Genomic DNA, 23,216 nt, shown 5'->3' with positions numbered 1-23,216 from the left:
TATGATTAAAGAAACAAAATTGATCATGTCCAAGTTACCATGCGTACTAACTTGAGCGTCCAAAGGTGATCGGTTGGTACATTTCTACCATTTCTGGCCTATGTGTGTTCCTTTAGCAATCGTAAAGGATCATGAGATTAGACCTAGCCCATCGACTTTCTCATAAGTTAACATAAACACATGGCACAATTCTTAATCGAATTATTTTGGAGCAAAATGGCATGACAAAATATAAGTTAGCTCATTTTTTGTCCATAAATGAGAGAATTGTCTTATACGATGACATTTCAAATCAAACAATCGGTTTTATTTTTCTCTCAATCAAACGTAAGTTGTAGTTATCATAACTCTTGTCAAATTAATAGAAAAAGTAAAAAGTTAGCTAAAATGAAATTATGATAAGTTACTACATAGTACATACTGTATAATTTAGGCAAATAGTCCTTGGAACACTTACAACTCAAAACTTGTCTATTTACCAGAAAATCAAAGCCTATTTTGTCATCGAATCGTTTCTTAAAGTGAAAGATATTTATCTACAAACATGTATTTGGAAACTCAAACAGTACATATGTCCTATAAAGAAAAGCATAGCATCAAAATGTGAAAGAATTTGGATTCAACTCTTTCCATTATGGAGCTCCCCTGATTGGGTGAAGTTACATTTATTTTTGCAGCAAATCAAGTCTGGTAATCAGTGGTAAAAAAAGGTAAGAAAACAAAGCATTGGTCAAATGTAAACTTTGGAGTCAGTCGTACAGTGAAATCCCATCTCTGTAACTTGAGTCACACAACACCCACCACCAATCAGTCTCTGTCTTTCAAAATCCTAGTTGGAGACTTTTAACAAATTGCAACCCAAGGTTTTGTCTGAAGCACATCACAGACAAACTCCCACACACACACACATACTCTCACTTCTTCTCTCTCTAGTCTCTACTGTAGATTTTTAAAAACAGAGAGAGAGAGAGAGAGAGAGAGAGAGAGAGAGAGAGAGAGAGAGAGAGAGAGAGAGAGAGAGAGAGAGAGAGAGAGTGTAGAGAGAGAAAGCAAAGCACTTGGGGAAAAAGGGGGGCAAAGAAAGGTACATTTGAGGGAATGAGTAAAGCAAAAACTATATTGCCATTGCTGTTATTAGGGTTTTCTTCAAGCCTAGAGCTTTAAAGAGAGAGAGAAGAAAAGCCCCTAGATAGGTTAAAATTCCACATTGGAAACCAGAACCCCCACTTTCAAAATTTGAAAAAAGAAAAAAAGGTTATCTCAAAGACCCAGTAGTGGGAACAAGAAGAAGAAGAAGCTGCAGATATATAAAGGTGAAAATGGTAGCCAAATGCTGGCACCCATTTGATCAAATCGGAGGATCCGATTGAGCAATCAGAGATCTTTGGGAGATTGAGCTCCAGGTAAAGCTTCTTTTTTGGTTGATTGGTCTGACATTGATTGGGTTTTGAGTTTTGGGTTCGATTGATTGGGTTTTGAATTTCAGTGCATGGTTTTTTGGGTGGTGCATATGAATGTGGGTATGTGGGTTTATCTATCTGGGTTTGGTTTGGCATTTGAATTTGTTTTTCTGGGTGGTTGAGCATTTTTTCTATCTGGGCTTTGTTTGGGTTGGTATTTGAGCTTGGTTTTGTGAAATCAGATCTGGGAAATAGTTGAATTCCATTTTTGAAGTGTTGGTTTCTGTTTTTGTTGAAGTGCTCGACTTGGAGTTCACTTTTTCAGTTGAGAATGGTCTTCGGATTGAGATCTGATTATGTATTCTTGGTGTGCATTGTGGTCCAAATTTAGCAAGTTTCAGCTAATTAAGAATGTGGGTTAATAAAGTGTGAGGCCGTTGTACTTGTTTTGATTATTGAAATTTTCATCTGATTGAGCTCAAACAGTTTTGTGTCACTAGCAAGAACTGGTATATTCAGCTTTGATCTTGATGTACTGTTGTTTTATTCGGATTATCTGTTGTGAATGATTTAATCAGAATGCTGAGGGTCTGCGGCATTTGGGGCTGAAGATTTCATCTCTTTATGAAGACACCTGTTGCCAGATAAAGGAACTAGAGTGGAAGAGAAAATGAAATCTGAAACGCCTCTTGATTATGCAGTATTCCAGTTGTCACCAAAGCATTCAAGGTGAGGAAAACAAGTCAGGGATCAGGGATCTTATGTTTTTCAAGTTCTTGATGCTGCCTGAAGAAGCCGAATCCTGGGCTGGATTTGAAGCTGTATAGTTATTAATCTTTATCTCTTTTCCTTTTGGCAGATGTGAATTGTATGTTTCTAGTAATGGAAACACTGAGAAGCTGGCGTCTGGTTCAATCAAGCCATTTGTAACCCATTTGAAGGTTGCAGAAGAGCAGGTTGCACTTGCAGTTCAGTCAATCAAACTTGAGGTTGAGAAACGTAAACATGCTGAGAAATGGTTCACAAAAGGAACACTTGAAAGGTTATTTGAGCTGCCAATGTAGATTAAATTAGTTATATTGATCCTTCTATCCTTTTTGTGACATTATGTTTGAGTTTTCTTTTTTAACTTGACAAGCCCTAGATTTAATACAGGTTTGTGCGGTTTGTTAGTACACCAGAGGTACTAGAACTGGTCAATACATTTGATGCAGAAATGTCCCAATTGGAATCTGCACGGAGAATATATTCTCAGGTATGTCATTTGATCAATTTACGTTTTTTTAACAATACATTTATGGTAAGGGCCACATTTACTTTCAGTTTTAACCAAATTTCTGAATTCCTTTACATCAGGGAATGGGAGGCCAACCTTCTGGTGCAAGGGGTATGTTCATCTCTCTTAACTCCACTTTTGATTGTTTAAACTTCAACTTGGAATTCGTTTGAGTCTGCTTTTGCAATCTAGGATATGTTCCTTAAGGATTCGGGTGTGGTGTTGGAAGTAGATCATGTTCGTCAGGTTAGAGATATATAGCATACCTATCCGCGGAGTGCTGAGGCAGATTTGTTAATGGCATTCGCAGGTTCTGTTTCTTATTTAGAAAATACTTAGGTGTTTGCTAGTAGCCTTGTGTATTGTGCTTTTTGAACTTGAGTCATCAGGATGTACTATAGCTAACTTTGCACGAGAGTTAAGCAGAACATGGGTAGATTGATCAGCGAAAGACCAGGCTGCATGTTTCTTCTGACTAATCATTTTGGTGGTACTTAGGATTGGTGTTTCTCAATTTTGAAGTGAACTTTAATTTCTAGCTGAAAAACTTGTATGAGATGGGATTAGAATTCCTGTAATCATCATAGAGGTAGATCTCCTTTAGAATCCTGATGTATGGAAGTGTCAATTGGGTATAATTTAACAGACCCTGTGGGAATTCTCTTCTGTGGTATAAAGGTGTTGCAGATGTGTCAATTGGGTATAATTTAACAGACCCTGTGAGAATTCTCTTCTGTGGTATAAAGGTGTTGCAGATGAATATTTGAATGTCCATTTACGTAAGTCCTTGCAGGCTGGTGAGTTTTAGGAGACTCAAAAGGTTTGACCTTGTGAGGAGGCTATGAAAGAGTCATTTGTCTTTGAAATTGTGTTAACTTTTAGCTGTTGAGATGTAATTTGCTCTTGAAATTTTTTTACCCTGTCAATTTACGATCATATGTTTTGCGAGTGTATGTAGTACGCAACATGATTTACAGTGAACTAGGCTCTAGGATATCATAAAGGCTACTTATACAGGCATGGCATAATACTATGTGCTGAAAAGTACTGTAGAAGTCAGTGCATCATCATATTTGTTTTTGTCTTCTATGTGTATCATCTATGTGCTGCTAATCTAACTTTGCATTTATAACATTAGATCACTTAATAACAAAAGTGGAAAGATTATCTCAACTCTTCTGAATATCTTGCATTTTACCTTTGATATTGTACTTCTGAAACATCTATCTTGTACTTATAGTCAATATGTGCAGTTACATCTGGCTATATGTTAATCATTGCTGACTTAGCTTTTGAATTTGCTCAGGTGGGGATGGAACAGGTAGCACGGCGGCTGCAGATGCAACAAAGTAAGAGTTAATTGTATTTGAATTTCTTTATAATTTGTGTGTTTAGTTTACTAAATGCAGAGTCGCATAGCTTTGCTCCATTTTGTACATTAGATATGGTTAGAGTTAGAAGGTATTGAAGAAGTTGCCGTCGGCTGTGGTAATAGAGCATATTGAAAGATTTTGCTGCATTTATTCAAATTTCATTTGGTTGGACCCGAGTTTATAAAGTCAGCCATGGGTTTTCTTTTTGGGCTGACTAAAATTTAGCCATGATCATGAGATGAGGTTAGAAGCGTCTTTCATATGATTCTTTCGTTTTAGATGCTTGGAACTCATTGTTGTTTAGCAAAATTTTTTGGAAAAAAAAATCATATAAAAATTCCAGTACTAAGTTGAGCATGGTAGTTAATAACAAGGATTAATTTCAGTTTACACCCCGGAGGTTTAGGGTTAACATACTTTTAATTTTGAAAATTTACCCCCTAAAGTTTTCAATTTTCATAAATCATGCCCAATTGCTGAAATTCCGTCTAATTTAGATGTTAATTTTGACTTCATAACTCACTAAAAGGGCTAAAATAGTCTTATATCAACATAAATCGCCTTTTAGGACCTTTTTTCTAAGATTTCATGCTATCATTTAACCTCCAAATTGGACGGAATTTTAGCAATTGTGTCTGTTTTATGAAAATTGGAGACTTTAGGGGGTAAATTTTCAAAGTTAAAAGTATGGGGAGTGAAACGATGTTAACCCTAAACCTCAGGTGTAAACTGAAATTAAACACTAGGGTTGACTGCATGTTAATTTGGAATCTTGGCCATAGTTCTGCTGTGATCATTCATGATGACAGTACGTAAGTGTTATGTTGAAGCATCCATCTCCCAGAGTTAATTTCTCATTTTCCTTAATTTCATTCGCACAGGAAAGAGCTTTTAAGGGCTATTGATGTGCGGCTTGTTGCAGTGAGGCAGGATCTGTCCACAGCTTGTGCTCGTGCATCTGCTGCTGGTTTCAACCCTGATACAGTCTCCGAACTACAACTCTTTGCGGATCAGTTTGGTGCCCATCGTTTACAGTAAGATTCCTGGAAATTCTTCTAAGTTCAAGTTTTATTTAAATATCACCGATGTTTCCACTTGATCTTGTTCTCAAAGTACATGACTAGCTTTTAAGCATGTATACTTTCTTGGGGTTTTCAACTGCTTCAGTTGAGGCTCTGTTCAGCTATTACTGGTACTCGATTTTACACTAGCTTTTAAGCATGTATACTTTCTTGGGGTTTTCAACTGCTTCAGTTGAGGCTCTGTTCAGCTATTACTGGTACTCGATTTTAGTCAATGTTGAGAGAAAAACTTGAGCGGGATGCACAAACCATGCCCTCATGCTACACAGTAATCACTAATACAAATTGGTGAGTTAAAATGTCATGACACCACATAGCCTGAATGGTTTACCATTCACCATGTCAGCATGGGGCGTGGTATATGCATCCCACCCAAGTTTCTCTTGAAGGTTGATATTTGAATCAAGTTTCCACAATTACAAGCTGATCAGTTGTTCTGCTAATGTGAAATGTCTTGATAATATCATGTACTTCCAATCTCTTCGGTTCAAAAGAATAATCAGACTGGCCTGATTGAAGTACGTAATCTTACATTTTAAGTGATGGTGGTCTGAAATCTCAGACAGGCGAACAGCTAGGATTCTGTGACTTCATGCCTTTTTTTTTTAATTGTAATTTCATGTGTTTGTTTTGGAACATAATAAGCTTTTTGTGGGTCATAAAATAGTACAAACTTATATACTTTCACTATTTAGTGTTTGGTGTGACTTATAGAAAGCAAATAAACTGGGTCATATGGGTCCAATTGTAAAGTGCAAGTTAAACATATTCTTTGAATAAACTAAGCCTACCCATAAATCATAGTTGTTGCCAAATGGCCCAAAGAGGAAATAGAAGTTGGTGGATCTATAGAAAAATTAAAAATAGGTGAGCTGCTTGTCTCTATTTGGCAGGTATGCAGTTACAAAGGCATTTTCCAATCCTCATATCTCAACTGCCCTTTGTACTTCTCACCTTAAACCAAAAAAATAAAAAAATCATATGCAGGAATTTTCTATTTTAATATCTTTAATATTATATTTACAATATTTTGATTTGGAAAATGTGTGCAGCGAAGCTAGTACAAAGTTTATATCTTTGTGGGAGAGAAGATCAGAGCTGATCAGCCCATGGAAGCCAGCTGGGGACGATAGACTGGTCCGGGCCTCTTGCGAGTCTGACATGTCAATCGATGACCCCACCGAAGACACAACTGGGTTCCATCCAGAAGACCTATCAAAGCCATCCACGTGTCAACAGCAAAAGTCCCTTGCCAGCAACTTTCCCACGCAACAGCGTTGTAACAACGTAACTGAGGAAGACAAAGACGGCGACAAGAACAAGAAGGTGGAGGAGCCTCAGACCGAGCCAACGTTGGCAAGTCAACAACCTGCGAGAAGGCTCAGCGTCCAGGACCGCATCAAGCTCTTCGAGAATAAGCAGGACAGTCCTGGCGGTTCCAGTGGTGGCAAGCCCGTTGTTGCCAAACCTGCGGAGCTCAGGCGGCTGTCGTCTGATGTGTCCTCGGTGCCTGCGGGGACCGTGCTTCGGAGATGGAGCGGTGCTAGTGACATGAGCATCGATTTGAGTGCTGAGAAGAAAGACGGTGAGAGCCCCTTGTGCACACCATCCTCTGTTTCCTCTGTTTCTCTTTCAAGGGGCAATAGTATTGTGTCTGTTGTGGCAGAGGATAAGGACCGGAAAGCGCTGAATGATTCGGCAGATTCGAGTGTTTCTGGTCGAGTTGGCCCTCCTGGGGTGAAAGATCAAACCGAGGGGCAGACCCGGGCTGGGGTTTTAGGTGAACAGGAGGAGGTGGGATCAAAGGTGAGGAACAATTTGAAGACGCAAGTGAGTTCTCAGACCCAATCCAAGTCTTCTATTGGCAAAACAGAGGAGGTTGGGTTAAGTGATCAAGGGGTTTCTCTTGAGAAGTTGAATATATCTTCAGGTAGCAAAGAGAGAAGTGGTGGGTTTAAGGAACAAGCCGGTTCAGAGACACGGTCCATAGGTTCTTCAAATCGGGCAGAGATTGCTGGTGGGAAGAACCAGGTTGGGGGTCCTGCATCTGATAGTGGAACTCTGAATAAAGTTGAGGATTCTAGATTGAGAGATCAGTCAATGACTCAGTTACATCCTAGGGGGTTCCGGGGTCATACCCGATCTTTCTCGGGACAGTTTGAGGGTGGTTTTGGACGAAAACCTGACGAAACCTCTTCAGGGCAACCCAAGGGCATTGAGCCTGAGCAGCTCCCTCCCCAGCCTCTGTTGAGGTTTTCTGGAGAGGTTGAGGAGGTGGGAAGAAATGTCTTGACATCATCAGACAAGCAACAACTAAAAGTGGAAAACTCTGGAACTCAAAAAATGAAGTTCCAGAAACCTGCTTCTTCCAGTCGTGAACAGAATAAGAGGTCACAGGGGAGGAGGGATGAAAGCGGAAACAGCAAGTTGGATTTTATGGGTGATAAAGGTTCAGTTAATCAGGAGAGCTTCGCTACGATGTCAACAGCAGTAGAGCAAGTTCAGAGAGTAAGACAGACCAAGGGAAATCAGGAACTCAATGATGAACTTAAACTCAAGGCAAATGAGCTTGAAAAGCTTTATGCAGAGCACAAACTTAGGGTTCCTGGGGATCAGTCTAGTTCCGCTCGTAGAAGCAAGCCTGTGGATATGAAGAAAGACGAGGCAGTACGTTCACAACAAAGAAAGCCAGCAGTAGTGGAAATTGCTCCTGCACAATTTGTTGAACCCACCACAGTCATGGAATCTGTGGGTAGTTCAAATAACTTGGCAAGTTTCAATACTCCGCCATCGAAGGTACCAAGTAACCAGGATTATGGTGATACTCTGAAGCAGAATTTCTCTGAGGTAGGATTCTCTCTTGATTCTAAGGGAAAATTCTATGAGAGTTACATGCAAAAAAGAGATGCTAAGCTGAGAGAAGAATGGGGCTCTAAAAGAGAAGAGAAGGAGGCCAAGCTAAAGGCCATGGAAGATAGCCTTAAACGAAGTAGGGCAGAGTTAAATGCCATATTTTCAGGATCAGCAGACAGACAGGATTCTGTATCCAGTGCGCGTCGACGTGCAGAGAAGCTCAGATCATTTAATTTTCGATCCAGTATGAAAAGGGAGCAGGTAATTCTGATTAAGTCATCACGAAACTAGCAGTAAATTGAGCTGTTCAAGCTTGATTGTTTTTCATCCTTTCATATAAGAAAGTGGTTGAAGATATATTTTGATCGCTGATTAAGATTTGTATACAAGGATGATAATTTTATGTATTCACAACAGCCAATAGATATTTTGATTGCTGATTGTCATTGGTATCTAAGGACGATAATTTTCTGTTTTGACTACAGCCATTAGAGTCCACTCCCTGGACCCCAACTGCACCAGCCCCTCGCTCATCGGCCAAAGTTTCCAACATTAGTACAGGGCGGCGAAGACTAGAATCAGATAATCCTCTTGCACAATCAGTTCCAAACTTTTCTGATTTAAGGAAAGAAAATACAAAGCCCTCTTCTGGAGTTAGCAAAGTAGCTGTTAGCAAAATACCTGCTCGCTCACAGGTCAGAAGCTATTCCCGCAGCAAGAGTAGTAGTGAAGAGGCAACAATGGTCAAGGAAGAGAAGTCACGGCGTTCTCAGTCCTTGAGGAAAAGTTCTGCTAATCCTGTAGAATTCAACACCTTGTCGTCAATGAACTCTGATGGGGTTGTCTTGGTGCCATTAAGATTTGACAAAGAGCAAACTGAGCAAGGCCTTTTTGACAAATTTCCAGAAACTGTGGAGTCAAAATCCTTTCTTAGGAAGGGTAATGGGATAGGTACCGGTTCTGGAGTTAGTATTTCTAAGCTAAAAGGTTTCACGGGATCTGAGACCATGAACATTGAAGAAGAATTTGACGAATTGGCCTTTGAGGCAGAAGATATGGCCAAGGAAGAAGAAGAAGATGAAGAACTTGAAATGATGTCAGCTGAGGATGATGTTGATATGGATAATGGAAAACCAAGATCCAGTCAGGAATCTGATAAGTCTAGTAACTCAGGGTTTGATAATGTCAATTCTGTAAGATCTGTTTCTCAAGCAGACCCCACATCTGTTGCTATGTTGCCTGTTGCTGTGCCTTCAACATTTCATGCTGTGGGGTCTCTGCCAGACTCCCCAGGAGAAAGCCCCATGTCATGGAACTTACAGATGCACCATCCGTTTTCCTACCAACATGAGACCTCTGATATTGATGCCTCTGTAGACTCTCCAATGGGGAGCCCTGCTTCATGGAATTCTCATGGTCTTAGCCAAACAGATGTGGATGCAGCTCGAATGAGGAAGAAATGGGGAAGTGCTCAGAAGCCTATTCTTGCTACTAATTCATCTCAAAATCAGCCGCGCAAGGATATGACCAAAGGATTTAAACGGTTGTTAAAGTTCGGACGAAAAAGTCGTGGGACAGATAATATGGCTGACTGGATTTCTGCTACGACTTCTGAGGGAGATGATGATACAGAAGATGGGCGAGATCCTGCCAACCGATCATCAGAAGATTTGAGGAAGTCAAGAATGGGATTTGCACATGGTCCCGATGACAGCTTCAATGAAATCGAGTTCAATGAAAGGGGTGAGTTACATCCTTATGTCTTTTATCTTATGTTTCCTGCATGTTCCTAATTGAAGGTTTTATGCATGCTACCCCTGTGACTTAGAGCTTGTTGGAAACATGAAACCATCCGAGACTTAAACCTTCAATTCTCTTTGAAGTTGACGATGTTTTCTTTTATTTATAACCCTTTATTAGATTTTTTTTCCTTCTGATAAAAGAATGTAGAGCTGATTTTTAAAATTGTGCCGTTTGCAGTTCAAGCATTAAGCTCTATCCCTTCACCTCCGGTGAACTTTAAACTGAGGGAGGAGCATATATCTGGAAGCTCAATGAAAGGTGATTGCGTACCAATAATTTCATGTTTTTATTTTTATTAATTTTTAGTTTTTTTATTTTTATTGTGGCAGTAGTGCTGGCAACAAAGTTTCTATGCTAGCCCTGTTTTGGCAGATGAACCGGAAGCTGTGAAGAGCTCGTAAAACATTACGTGTATCGTTGACAGCTCCAGTTCACTTGTTGGAATGGGTTATAAATTTAGCTATTGCAATTGCTTAGAGCCATTCTGACAGGGACAATTATGTTCTATATCATTGACAGCTCCCAGATCATTCTTCTCACTCTCATCATTCAGAAGCAAGGGAAGCGACTCAAAGTTGAGATAAGTACCACTTAGACAATTACCCCATCACAAGTGCTTGGATCATTCAAGGTAAGGTGTAAAGGGTGATCAGTTATAAGATACAAAAAGATTGGTTAAGCACGATTCAGCCATCTAATATAAGATCGACGATGGGATTATGTATATGTTGGATTCACCAGGCTTGGTCATTTAGTTAGCTATATATGATAATAGTTGTGTTAAAAATGTGGTGTATATTCTATTGAACAATGAGTCGATTATTGGCCTAATGCAACTGTGGTTTTGGTAGCGTAGAGGCATTCTTTTTGCATCTCCAATATGGCGAGGTAGCCTTCTTGTGATGTATATCTGCACTTTTGTTAGAATGAGCAGTGTTGAGTGTTGACAGTTTAAGAAGAGTGAAATGATTATCCGGAATAGTAGCTTGTAATACAAACACTGCTTTTTCCGTTTTTCATTGTCATCTCCTTTCAGGTATTTTTCCTTTTTGATGAAGTTGATCTGCAACAAATTATGCATATAAAATAAGTTAAAAACTTCGACAGAGTTTATTGGAACTTGTATCAACTCTTATTGAGGAGTACGAAACTAACAGTCATTTATTATTAGCAATCTTTGTTTTGATAGATTCCAGCTAAGGATTTGTGTTTAGAATTTTAAATTTGTAAATTAGAAAACTGAGAAGCTTTATATTTGAAATGGCTATATGCAGTTATAGGGTTCCAAAAGAAAACTTACTCACTAGTCACGAGTCAATGGAGTCATGACTCACCTTGTTGCAGGTTTTGGTAATGCATTGTTGTGTATGATGCATCATCAGGCCTCAGGGACAGGGAGGGAATGGTTTGAAATTTGCTTGTCCTGTTCTTAATGAAATATTGACAGAGGAATTGGAAACTCTCTGTTGAGAGTTAAAATGCCAAAGCTTCATTCATAAGTCTAGCAATAGATCCAATGCCAAAGCTAGGATCTGACGCAGACTGGCAACAACACAACCGACGAAGCTGCTACACATTGATGTCGAGTAACCACAGCAAGGCCAAAGCCACCACCAAATCGTTGCCACAACTCACAAAACTGTCAGAGCAAGAGACTTCTTCTACCTTGAAAGTACGTAGGGATAACGTCTTGCGTAGGGTTGGATGCAACAACTGAAATCATTGCTGGGGCTGCTTCAGTGGGAGTAACTAGTCATGTAAATCCTACAATCATATTCACATTAAGTGGTACCTCCCAATGAAGATGTGGTGAACTTGAACGTTGATGGCGGGTTTGTTTCAGGTGCAAGCAATCCTGTTCCTGCAGTGACAAAAGCATATTGGGAAACATGGAAGTCCTAGTTGCTGAAGCTTTGGCACTCAGATAATGTCTTGGCGGTTAACATTTTCAACTTTATTTCTTAGATTATAGTGGAATGAGAGACTCCAAAATACTCATCGACAGTCTCAAGTCTCAACAATGATGGTAATGTGACATGGAAGATTAAACTGATTGTTCAAGATGTCAAGAACTTGGTCTCTGGATTTCATTCAATTCAATTCATTCATGTTATGGATAAACTATTTTAATTTGTCACTAATAACATTGCTATCTTGGGTCATTTGTGCTTGTCTTCAAGTATAATTAGTCTGGCATGGTTTTGTTAGAAGTTTTTCTTCATAGTTGTTGTTGTTCTTTGTGTTCATGAGGAAAATCCATCAAATACTATATTCAGATATTGTAAATATCACAAAGTTTCTGATTCACTATATGAAAACTGGCATTATGGCATATTAAACCAGCAGGGGCCAGGGGACACAACATTTTACATTACAGCTTAAAGGAAATTATGTCTTTAGCTGTCAATCGTCGTTTCCAACCATATTTGGTGATAGTAAATATGCAAGATTTCACAACGAGGCAAACGTTCACAAAATCCAAAGTGATCTGTAGCTGGGTCAAAAAACACAAGGTTGATCTGGTGCTGGTGATCGATCGAGCTCCACTCAGAAGTGATCAACGGAACAACCATTACTAAATTGGTCAAGTCATGAGCTAATGACAGTTGGAGCAACCTTGTCATGAGGGAAAGAGAGTTTTGTTCTTAATCTTGTTCTGCAGTTGGAAAATACCAACAGAAAGCCACCACCAAGAAGAGTACTCTAAGCAAAACGTCATGCATATACATTACAATACTCGCATGAAATAGAAAAAGTCATCTATTGTTGATTCTTTACCATTTCTTGAGTCGCACATTGACAACAAAGAAATCTCATTTTGCACTAGTGTTTTTCGTTACAATATTTTTTTAGTGATTTTTTTTACTATTTGTATGTTATTATTATTAATCTCAATACATTCAGCCGGCCTTTTTGTTTGCCCTGCATGCTGTCCATGCACTATGTTCAAGCAGCCTCTATGACAACACAGATTGTTAGGCGTTTTCTTAGGTACCAACTATGATTACCACATCATGCTTAATATTCAAATAGATACGTACGACTGATAAATTGTACAGTTGTTTAACTTGTACATAGGAAAACCAAATAATGCAACAAAAGAAACAAACTAATGCATACATTTACTTTGGTGTCTCTCTTGATCGAAACTCCTATTTGATAACTTCAAAATAGAGTCTTTGGATGATGTCGAGAATGTGCTACTTCAAGTTACTACAAAAGTTTGAACACACCAATATCTTACGAGTATATATGTACGTTCTCTAGAAGATGAATCCTACGAATATCACAATTTGGTTTACCTCAATGTAAATAAATTGTTGAACTTAATTACATAGTATTTTTTTCCTAATCAAGTTCACTCTAACCGGATCTAATTAAGTTGTAACTGCTGGTAGTACTCCATAGTTCATTATAATCGTTACATCATATTAATGAAGTTCTTCTCATATAAAAGAGATTATTGTAATAGTTGAGGTATAAATTATTAGCTAATACAAGAAATACACAGCAAATGCCATATGGTCATTTATAATCTGAAGAGAAATGGTGCTGCTATCAATAATATTTAAAGCATTGGTTACATGACAAACCCTAAGCTTAGAAAACAAAAGAAAAATTGACTTAAGTTTTGCATAACTTAAACTAATCCATATCGTCCATATAGCATCTGATCACACTAAAAACCAGACGGATTCAACAAAGTCTTTGATCCTCTAAATAGCCAACAAAACACTTTCAGACAGCTAATCTTTACAGAAATTGCCTACACGTACATACTTTGTTCATGTATCGTCTTCAATGAAAACAATGTAGTACAGTATATACTCATAAGGCATTCAACCTTTCTTCTTCATTTTCCTTCCTAAACTTTCCCGCTTTTTTCCATTCATGGCTTCAGACTCCTCATTCGAGCTGGAAAACTCTATTTCCGGCCACCACCCACATTACACCACCCCCTTGGAAGGCTCGTCTCGTTATGGCTCCCGCTCGTTCACCCCGATCAGCTCCGCTCACTCGAGAACTCCCAGGAGGTCTCGCCACCCCACTCCAAGTACACCTTTCGCCTCCGACAATGACATGTCGTGGCAAGGCGAGATCTCCTGGCAGTTTGAGCCGACGGGGTGGGAGGAAGCTCGCAACTTGGGCTCGGCTATGAGCCCATGGGCCACCGCGAGCACGTCCTCGCGACAGGCCCAGCGAGCACACCGATCAGCAAATTACTACTACCTCTCCCGCACCACTGGCGGGTTTCGTACCTCATCAAACCAATATAACGAGTACTCCAACTATGGTGCTGCCACAGATGGGAGGCTTGAGCTTAAGAGCTACGTTGCTAGGGACAATGAAAGCTCAGGGTTTGGGAGGAGCAGTAACAATTATGGGGAGCAGAGCAAACCCTTTAAAGCAGTTCCTCCAAGGTTGGAGCGTATCAAAGAAGCTGCTGGGAGTGGGAATTTCAGTGGCAGTGGCCCTTTGGCTAAGAAAGATTTGCTTGGTTTGATTGGATATCAAACAGCAGAGGATGATGATGAAGATGTGAGTTTGGATCACAGTGGACACCATGGTCATGGCTTATCACATTTTGGCCATGACCCTGGTGGTCATGATCATAGGTCATCACACAAAGGACATGATCATGGGTTATCACCCATAGGTCAACATGGTGGCCATGGGTTGTCACCATTGGGTCATCATGGTGTCCAAGGGTTGTCACCAATGGGGCACCGTGGCCATGGGGAACCAACACATGGTCACGACACGTGGCCACAATCTATTACTAGTCATTATATTGATGATGAGAGTGATCAGGGTTCTGGGTTTGATGATGATGGTGAGGACGATGCAAGGCCAGTGAAGCAAGTTGGGTTGTTTAGCTTGTTCAAGTATTCAACAAAATGGGATATGTTTCTGGTGTTTTTGGGTTGTGTTGGTGCTCTTATCAATGGAGGGTCTCTCCCTTGGTATTCTTATCTCTTTGGAAAGTTTGTGAATAAGATTGCTATAGAATCACAGGAAGCTGACAAAGGCCCCATGATGAGAGATGTAGAGAGGGTATTACTTCATACTTTCTGCCCAGTGTTTATTTTTAACTATCTGTCAAATATTTCTGTTGATCATATGTAGCTTGGATTGATGTTGGAAGCTCATTTCTTTGTTCCTCTTTTGCATATGATTTCAGATATGCCTGCTTATGACTGGATTAGCTGCAATAGTAGTAGTTGGAGCATATATGCGTAAGTTTGATTTACATCCTGATGAACATTCCTTTTCCCCATTTGTATCCTTTTAATGAGTATTCTTTTTGGTTCAAATGTTTGTATGATATTCAATTTTGTCAAAGATGTATATAACTATATATATTAAAATTTAAAACCAGTTTATCTCTAATGAATTTGCAGAGATCACTTGTTGGAGAATGGTGGGGGAGAGATCCGCTCAGAGAATAAGAAGAGAATATCTAAGAGCAGTTCTGCGACAAGACATTACTTTCTTCGATACTGAAATTGGTGCTGGTGATATTATGCATGGAATTTCAAGTGATGTTGCTGCAATCCAAGAAGTTATGGGGGAGAAGGTTAGTTCTTTTGCTTCTCTAGATTTGACTTGATACATCTTTGTCACTTGACAAGCATTAGTAACTAGTTTTGTGTTTTGAACTTTTGATACATTTGATCTGAAAATTCTATATAACTGCAGATGGCACTTTTCATCCACCATTTATGTACCTTCATATGTGGATACATAGTTGGGTTTATAAGGTCATGGAAAATATCTCTAGTAGTCTTATCAGTCATACCATTGATGATGTTCTGTGGTATCGCTTACAAGGCTGTTTATGTTGGCCTGACCACAAAAGAAGAGGTAAAAGGCACAAAGAATAATATGCCAAAGCTTATTACAATGTCAACATTACTTGAGCATTCCATTGATATTTTTTTTTCTGTGCTTTTTTTCAAAGGTTTCTTATAGGACAGCTGGTAGTGTAGCTGAGCAAGCTATTGGTTCAATCAGAACCGTGCTTTCCTTTGTTGCTGAGGATCATTTGGCTGAAAAGTATGCTGCATTACTTGCCGACTTGGTGCCTTTTGGAGCAAAGATTGGCTTTGCTAAGGGTGCAGGAGTTGGAGTTATCTATCTTGTTACTTATTCTACATGGGCATTGGCTTTCTGGTATGGTTCTATTTTGGTTGCTAAGGGTGAGATCACCGGGGGTGCTGCCATTGCTTGTTTCTTTGGTGTAAATGTCGGGGGAAGGTAATACTCTAGCTTGTCATTGATGGTTATAACTTGTATCTGTTTTCTTGACACATGTTTAATATGATGATAAATTTAATTTCTGCAGGGGCTTGGCTTTGTCACTGTCATACTTCGCTCAGTTTGCACAAGGCACGGTAGCAGCAGGCCGAGTATTTGAAATTATAGATAGGGTTCCAGAAATAGATCCCTACAGCCCAGTAGGTAGGAAACTATCAAATGTTCGAGGAAGGATTGAATTTAAAGGCATTTCTTTCGCATACCCTTCTCGGCCTGACACTCAAATTCTTCATTCACTAAATCTGGTCATTCCATCTTCAAAGACACTAGCACTTGTGGGCGCTAGCGGAGGTGGAAAGTCCACCATCTTTGCTCTTATAGAGAGGTTCTATGACCCTATCAAAGGTATCATAATCTTATGTTACAAGACAAATATGGATCATCAGTTGGAAACTTAGAATAACTCTTGTTCATTCTCTAATTAGGTTTCTGAATAATTTTTTTTGCAGGTACAGTAACATTGGATGGTCATGATTTAAGGTCACTTCATGTGAAATGGCTAAGGAGTCAGATAGGCATGGTTGGTCAAGAGCCAGTGCTCTTTGCCACTAGCATTTTAGAAAACGTGTTGATGGGGAAAGAGAATGCCACCAAGAAAGAAGCAATTGCTGCCTGCATTGCTGCTAATGCTGACAACTTCATTTCTGGCCTCCCATATGGCTATGACACTCAGGTTCAGTAACATATCCACCTTAATTTGTTTGATCACATTCAAATCAATAAAAATTTAAATGGTGGAAGTCATGGTGTAATGCTCACTTCAAATGTCATACTTGGCAGGTTGGAGACAGAGGAACACTGCTCTCAGGTGGTCAGAAACAAAGAATTGCATTGGCACGAGCGATGATCAAGGACCCTAGAATCCTTCTCTTGGATGAGCCTACCAGTGCCTTAGACCCTGAATCCGAGACTGTAGTCCAACAGGCTATTGACAAAATCTCCTCAGGCCGGACAACTATTGTAATTGCTCACAGGCTTTCAACTGTAAGAAACTCTCATGCCATTGTTGTTCTTGATGGTGGCTCTGTCATTGAGATTGGTAATCACCGCCAGCTCATGGAAAAAGCCGGGGCGTATTATAGCCTTGTTGAGCTTGCTTCTGATGGGGTGACAAAACCTTCTTCAAAACAATATGAGACTAGAGTTGGCACTGAGATTTCAGGGTTTGACAAGTCAGCTTATGATGTATCAAAATCAACATATATGCAAGATAGAAAGCAAGTAGAGGTGAAAGAGGCGCAAAAACCAATTCCAAGAAAGGTTCAGCTGTCAGATGTATGGTTGTTGCAGAGGCCTGAGCTCCCAATGCTGCTAGTTGGATTTCTTTTGGGCATGCATGCAGGTGCAATTCTATCTATCTTCCCTTATATTCTAGGCCAAACACTTGAAATATATTTTGGTAAAGATCCATCAAAGATCAAATCAGGAACCGCGCCCCTTTGTTTAGTACTTGTTGCACTTGGCTTTGGGAATATACTCTTCATGACAGGACAACAAGGCTTGTGTGGCTGGGCTGGAACAAAGCTCACAATGAGAGTGAGAAACCTTCTTTTTCGTTCCATTCTTAAACAAGAACCTGGTTGGTTTGATTTTGAAGAAAACTCAAGAGCAGTACTGATCTCAAGGATCACAATGGATTCTGTGCTTTTTCGTGCCGTCCATGTTGATCGATTATCAGTCATGTTTATGGGGTTGAGTTCAGCTATGGTTGGATTGGGTATATCCTTTTTCCTTGAATGGAGGCTAACTCTTTTGGCTGCTGCTCTCACTCCTTTTACTCTTGGTGCAAGTTACTTGACCTTGATCATAAATATGGGCCCCAAACTCGACAATGATGCTTATGCCAAAGCTAGCAATATTGCTTCTGGTGCAATTTCAAACATAAGGACGGTTGCAACATTTTCTGCTCAAGACCAGTTGATCAAGTCCTTTGATAGTGCTTTATCAGACCCAAAGACCAAATCAATGAGAAGATCACAAATAATGGGCCTAGCACTCGGTTTCTCTCAAGGTGTTATGTATGTAGCTTACACCTTAACTCTCCTGTATGGTGCTTTCCTCATGAAAGAAAACAAGACAAATTTCGGTGATGTATACAAAATCTTTCTTATTCTTGTTCTGAGCTCATTTTCTGTTGGACAATTAGCCGGTCTTGCACCAGACACATCCATGGCTGAAACAGCAATTCCAGCAGTTTTTGATATCATGACTCGTAAGCCGTTGATCAGCAGTGGAAGAGGAAAAGATAAGAAGATTGAACGGTCAAAGCTTTTAGATATTCACTTCAAAACGGTGACATTTGCATACCCTTCAAGGCCTGAGGTAACTGTGTTGAATGAGTTTTCACTCAAGATAAAAGGTGGTAGCACAGTGGCATTGGTAGGTGGAAGTGGATCAGGAAAGTCAACTGTCATATGGTTAATACAAAGGTTTTATGATCCAACTCAAGGGAAGGTGATGATGGGGGGAGTGGATTTGAGGGAGACTGATGTGAAGTGGTTAAGAAGGCAAATAGCTTTAGTGGGTCAAGAGCCTACATTGTTTGCTGGCACTATAAGAGAGAACATTGCTTTTGGTAACCAGAATGCTTCATGGGCTGAAATCGAAGATGCTGCAAGAGAAGCTTACATTCACAGCTTCATTAGTGGCCTCCCTCAAGGCTATGACACTCAGGTATATATTTTTAAACTTACAGAAACTGTACTAATTCTTTTTATGCAGTGTGATTTATTTATGTGGTACTAACTCTCTTTCCTACCTACCACAGGTTGGTGAGAGCGGCGTTCAGCTATCTGGGGGGCAGAAGCAAAGGATTGCCATAGCCAGAGCTATACTGAAGAAATCAAAGATACTACTTCTAGATGAGGCAAGTAGTGCACTAGATTTGGAATCTGAGAGACATATACAAGATGCACTTAGGAAAATCAGCAAAAGGGCTACGACAATCATAGTCGCTCATCGGCTTTCTACTATCAGGGAAGCTGATATGATAGCAGTTATGAAAGATGGTGCCATCACTGAATATGGGAGCCATGATACACTAATGACTTCTCATCTTAATGGCGTGTATGCTAGCTTGGTGCGTGCAGAAACCGAAGCCAATGCATTTGCTTAAGCCATCCAGGGCTTTCTGAGTGGAGAATGACTGTAATTGCTTGTAGTTATAGAGAACTAAAGTCCAGTTTTAAGTAATTTGATCATCTTCCATCTTCTGATATGAGGGATTGTAATTGATATACCAGCATATACCCAATTTGGAAGGAGATTTTGTATGAGCATGTCATATATGACATACATCTCACAACATGTTGCTATTAGTATTTATATTTTGTGTTTACTTGGGTTGGTACCTACCAACCTAAGTAAATTGTTTACATTATTTTCCAGAATAGCAAGGTAAATTGTTTTATAAAGGGGGCTTACTTTATTCTTAGGACACCCTCTTTTTAAGAAAACAAAGGGATCAATGAATAGGTGTCTCTACTTGTAAGCCACAGTTCCATGCATGCCAGAAAATCCCTTACAAATCCTATGAGACACAAAGCAAATAGCTAGACATGGAACTGTGGGTCTGTGGTCTCTACCTCTTAAAAACTAGCTAAATGAAAAGGCATTTTGTTATCAAACTGTGATCATATAATCATGGCTCCGATTTGCTAATTTTCAGAGAATGACATAATTTATCTATGTTTCAGATTGAATCCCATATCGAGGAACTCTAACAAGCAATTTTCTTTGCTTCTTCTCTCTAAAAAGACAACCATTTTAAAGAGATTTTAGGAAGGAGACTCATTTCTTATTGTTTCACTTCTGTATCTAATAAAACCATAAGGCTGGGATTATGAAGTTGAATGTGATGTTTGACTGATCATGATGTCCTTGATAGATGCCTTATGTTTATCCAAAGTAGGTATGCCTAATATTTATAACATTACTTGTGATTTACGTTTACAATTCTGGTCATTTCCTCTAATGCTCTTAAATTGGTCAATTAAAAAGCTGCTTGTATGGATTTACAGCTTTTGAACTAGACATTCTAATCGTTCTCACCTTTCTAAATGGCTCCACTCTCATCAGAAGCTTAAAAGTTAAAAGGGAACTGCATTCAGGAAGAGACTCACGACCTAATGAAGAAAGTTAATCATAAGCAAGAGGGTAATCCATCACAATACTCTCTATTCATGGTGGCCCATTTGTCCCTTTATCATTTCACCCCAAAAGGAGAGGGAGCCATAAAATTCTCACATGCATATATTATCTCTTGGCTTTCAAGCCAAGAGGAGATGATGGTTACTTGCCTGCCATGCAAAGCTAAGAAGTTCTTTTGCTCAATCCAAATTCCACCACCAGCAAACACTGTTTCAATCTGAAGCTATATTCTATACTTCATCTTTATGCTGAAATCTTTCTTTGATTTCGAAGACCCTTTTCAATCTATGTAGTGCAACCTTCTCTTGGCTCTTCTTTATGCTCCCAATTTCAGGTACTTGTCATCTCTCTCCACGATCTATTGCATCATTGTGCACATACAAGGTTATAGCTCACAGAATTCTTCAGTACTAGAATTTGATTCTATATATTGTGATATGTACTAGCTTATTTTTCGATGAAATTGTAACCTCATAATTTTCTATTTTGTTCTGTGAGGATTTTGTTTTTGATGGGCAGTTGAAATGGATTTGTCTAATTTAAGGCATTTGCCTTCCACTAAACTTAGAATTTTGGACAAATTTATAAGGATTTCATGCCCCTTATGTGACATGAATTTATTCCATGAAGTAGACACAAGATGATCACTAATACCATAAGTTCTACTGGATCAACCAGGTAGAGTTTCTCAAATTTCAATTACAAGAAGAAAAAGTAATGGCCTCCCTTACACCAGGAGTACTACTAAAGCTTCTTCAGAGCATGAACTCCAACATAAAGGTTCTTGGGGAATATCGGTCAGTCCTGCTACAAGTTATTAGTATTGTCCCTGCCTTGAGTGGCTCAGAACTTTGGCCTAATCAAGGCTTCTTTGTAAAAGTCTCGGATTCTTCTCATTCGACTTATGTCTCCCTCTCAAAGGAGGACAATGAGCTTATATTGAACAATAAGTTGCAGCTTGGCCAGTTCTTCTATGTTGATAGACTGGAGGCAGGAACACCAGTTCCCATTCTTCAAGGGGTCAGGCCAGTTCTGGGACGACACCCTTTTGTGGGGAACCCGAAGGACTTGATGCAAATGGTGGATCCATCCGAGAGTCCAGTCCAAGCCGATGATCATGGAGGAAGCAATAGTTTGAAACCAAGGGAGTCCTCTGATGGTAAAGAAGAAACCTCAAGACAAAAGATTGTTATTAAAGAGGAAAAGACAGCTGTTGCATCTAGGTACATGCAAGGTTTTTCGACATCAAATTCAAAAGCTAACTCGCAAGATTGTAGTGGAAGTGGGAAGCAAAATGACAATGAGAGTGGTGGTAAGAAGGTTGGCATGACAAAAGGCAAACAGCAAGAGCTTAATGGTCAGGTATGACTTGTTCTCACCCCTTTTTCCTTCTCAGAAACAGAATACAGCTAGGACTTAGGACTCAAATATGCTTGGATTATAAACTATAGAGCAAATACTTCTGTTGATTCTTTAAGAACCTTTTGTCATCTTTGGAATTTGGAGGCATGCAAGATTGTAATAAAATTGTTGCTGATACATACTGGAATATAATGCTATTGCAATATTCCCTTTTATCCAACTACAGGCCAGACTACAGGCCAGATTTGTAATGTGCTCATTTGTACTAGTGTTACAGGCACGATCGATAACTCCTTCCAACAGCAGAGCTGGTGCACTTTTATCAAAACCGGAAGCAGCTGCATCAAACACCAAGCAGACTGCTGTGCCTTCTAAGAGAACTTCTGAAAAACGTGCTTCAAGCAAACAGGAAAACATAAATTATAACTGTTTGTCAAACCGGAAAGAGAAAACTCTTCCACCAGAAGTAGCTTTGTGGGGTTCTCTGCCGGCTAACTTATTGAAGCCCGGAAAGGTACATACAATTACTAGTATCCGCACATTTTTTCTTCATCATACTAACAAGTCTAAAAATCAAAACTATGGTTGCTACTCACTTCTACCAGTACAAATGGTGAAGCAACAAGATGCTTTTCTTATGTTCCATTATGATTTTTCAAGGGAATGCTTAGAAGGCGAAATTTAGCTTCTTTGGTTGCAGTAGAAGCTCAGAAAGAAGCATCTAGAGCTGCAACTCTTGTCAAATGTCTCAGGTAATCATAATTTTTAGTATATAACAGTCCATACCAACAGCTTACATTTACGGATCATAAATAAAATGTCTGCCACTGTGAAAGTTCTTACTTAAATCTTTACTTACAGTATCTTTGCCGATCTATGCTCATCTGCATCACCACAAAATCCCCACCTCTCACTCACCAAGTTTTTCAGACTCCACCAGCTCATTGACCAACCAAATATTGCAGCTCCTTTAAAGGATAAATTAACTCCTTTAACTACAAAACAGCTGCCTCCAGATATCGGAAAGTTCAGCAAAAGGAGTGGCACAATTCATGGTCAAAGTGCATTGAAGCCTCCAAAGCTCCCCATCGAGTTAAGTGAAGCAGAGAAACTAGAATGGGCTAAAGGAGAGAGTACAAAAGGGATAGCAGAACTACAAGAACTTCTCTTAAATGAAACAAGGTCTTGGTTCTTGAAATTCTTGGAGGCAGAACTAGATGCTGGTGGCTTTCATCTGAATACACAAGAGAAGAAAGGCAAGGAAAGTGCAGCGCGACGGAATGAGCCAGACAATCATATTGCTGTGACATTGTCACAGCTGAAAAATTCAAATGAGTGGTTGGATAAACTAAAAACTAGTCTGAGTTCAGAGAGCAGTGGATTGGTGGAGACAGTTGACAGGTTGAAACAAAAAGTATATGCTTGTTTACTTGTTCATGTGGAGTCTGCTGCTTCAGCTCTCGAAAATAGATAAGATCACGTTTGATTCAACAAAAAGGATGGTTTCCAGGTCTTTATTGGCCTCTGAATAAGTTATTACATTTAAGGTAATATGGATATATTCCCAACTAAAAGTCATTAAGTATTGTTGATGAACTTG

At 39.5% G+C, this 23,216-nt stretch overlaps 3 protein-coding genes across 3 annotated transcripts; all 3 read left to right on the top strand.

Annotated features, from left to right (window-relative positions):
* The first annotated feature begins 2,070 nt into the window (after nt 1-2,070).
* Nucleotides 2,071-10,744, top strand: LOC101291165. The gene is made up of 10 exons (XM_004305720.1): nt 2,071-2,129; nt 2,260-2,442; nt 2,556-2,655; nt 2,757-2,787; nt 3,983-4,025; nt 4,931-5,083; nt 6,184-8,245; nt 8,470-9,727; nt 9,965-10,045; nt 10,307-10,744. The coding sequence occupies exons 1-10, from the start codon at nt 2,071-2,073 to the stop codon at nt 10,369-10,371; spliced, it is 4,035 nt and encodes a 1,344-aa protein (XP_004305768.1). The 3' UTR covers nt 10,372-10,744.
* A 2,934-nt stretch (nt 10,745-13,678) lies between these two features.
* Nucleotides 13,679-19,220, top strand: LOC101290884 (ABC transporter B family member 1-like). The gene is made up of 9 exons (XM_004305719.1): nt 13,679-14,842; nt 14,970-15,024; nt 15,190-15,365; nt 15,488-15,652; nt 15,750-16,045; nt 16,134-16,450; nt 16,555-16,778; nt 16,886-18,778; nt 18,873-19,220. The coding sequence occupies exons 1-9, from the start codon at nt 13,679-13,681 to the stop codon at nt 19,218-19,220; spliced, it is 4,638 nt and encodes a 1,545-aa protein (XP_004305767.1).
* A 1,751-nt stretch (nt 19,221-20,971) lies between these two features.
* Nucleotides 20,972-23,090, top strand: LOC101315368. The gene is made up of 4 exons (XM_004305718.1): nt 20,972-21,616; nt 21,894-22,130; nt 22,277-22,368; nt 22,478-23,090. Exons 1-4 carry the CDS (start codon nt 20,972-20,974, stop codon nt 23,088-23,090), a joined length of 1,587 nt encoding a protein of 528 aa, XP_004305766.1.
* The last annotated feature ends 126 nt before the right edge of the window (nt 23,091-23,216 follow it).

This window comes from Fragaria vesca, linkage group LG6 (genome assembly GCF_000184155.1).
Source record: "Fragaria vesca subsp. vesca linkage group LG6, FraVesHawaii_1.0, whole genome shotgun sequence".
Classification (NCBI taxonomy): domain Eukaryota; kingdom Viridiplantae; phylum Streptophyta; class Magnoliopsida; order Rosales; family Rosaceae; genus Fragaria; species Fragaria vesca.
The sequence above is the reverse complement of the archived record's forward strand: the minus strand, read 5'-3'. Positions and strand labels throughout refer to the sequence as shown.

What these genes read in the sequence shown, in the direction of transcription:
- LOC101290884 (XM_004305719.1), top strand. Translation starts at nt 13,679, where the DNA reads ATGGCTTCAGACTCCTCATTCGAGCTGGAAAACTCTATTTCCGGCCAC. An exon ending in TGATGAGAGATGTAGAGAGG is followed by an intron (nt 14,843 to 14,969) that starts GTATTACTTCAT and finishes ATATGATTTCAG; the next exon opens with ATATGCCTGCTTATGACTGG. An exon ending in GTTCTATGACCCTATCAAAG is followed by an intron (nt 16,451 to 16,554) that starts GTATCATAATCT and finishes TTTTTTTTGCAG; the next exon opens with GTACAGTAACATTGGATGGT.
- LOC101291165 (XM_004305720.1), top strand. Translation starts at nt 2,071, where the DNA reads ATGAAATCTGAAACGCCTCTTGATTATGCAGTATTCCAGTTGTCACCA. An exon ending in TTGTCACCAAAGCATTCAAG is followed by an intron (nt 2,130 to 2,259) that starts GTGAGGAAAACA and finishes TCCTTTTGGCAG; the next exon opens with ATGTGAATTGTATGTTTCTA. An exon ending in GCGGCTGCAGATGCAACAAA is followed by an intron (nt 4,026 to 4,930) that starts GTAAGAGTTAAT and finishes TCATTCGCACAG; the next exon opens with GAAAGAGCTTTTAAGGGCTA.
- LOC101315368 (XM_004305718.1), top strand. Translation starts at nt 20,972, where the DNA reads ATGGCCTCCCTTACACCAGGAGTACTACTAAAGCTTCTTCAGAGCATG. An exon ending in AGCAAGAGCTTAATGGTCAG is followed by an intron (nt 21,617 to 21,893) that starts GTATGACTTGTT and finishes CTAGTGTTACAG; the next exon opens with GCACGATCGATAACTCCTTC. An exon ending in ACTTATTGAAGCCCGGAAAG is followed by an intron (nt 22,131 to 22,276) that starts GTACATACAATT and finishes TGATTTTTCAAG; the next exon opens with GGAATGCTTAGAAGGCGAAA.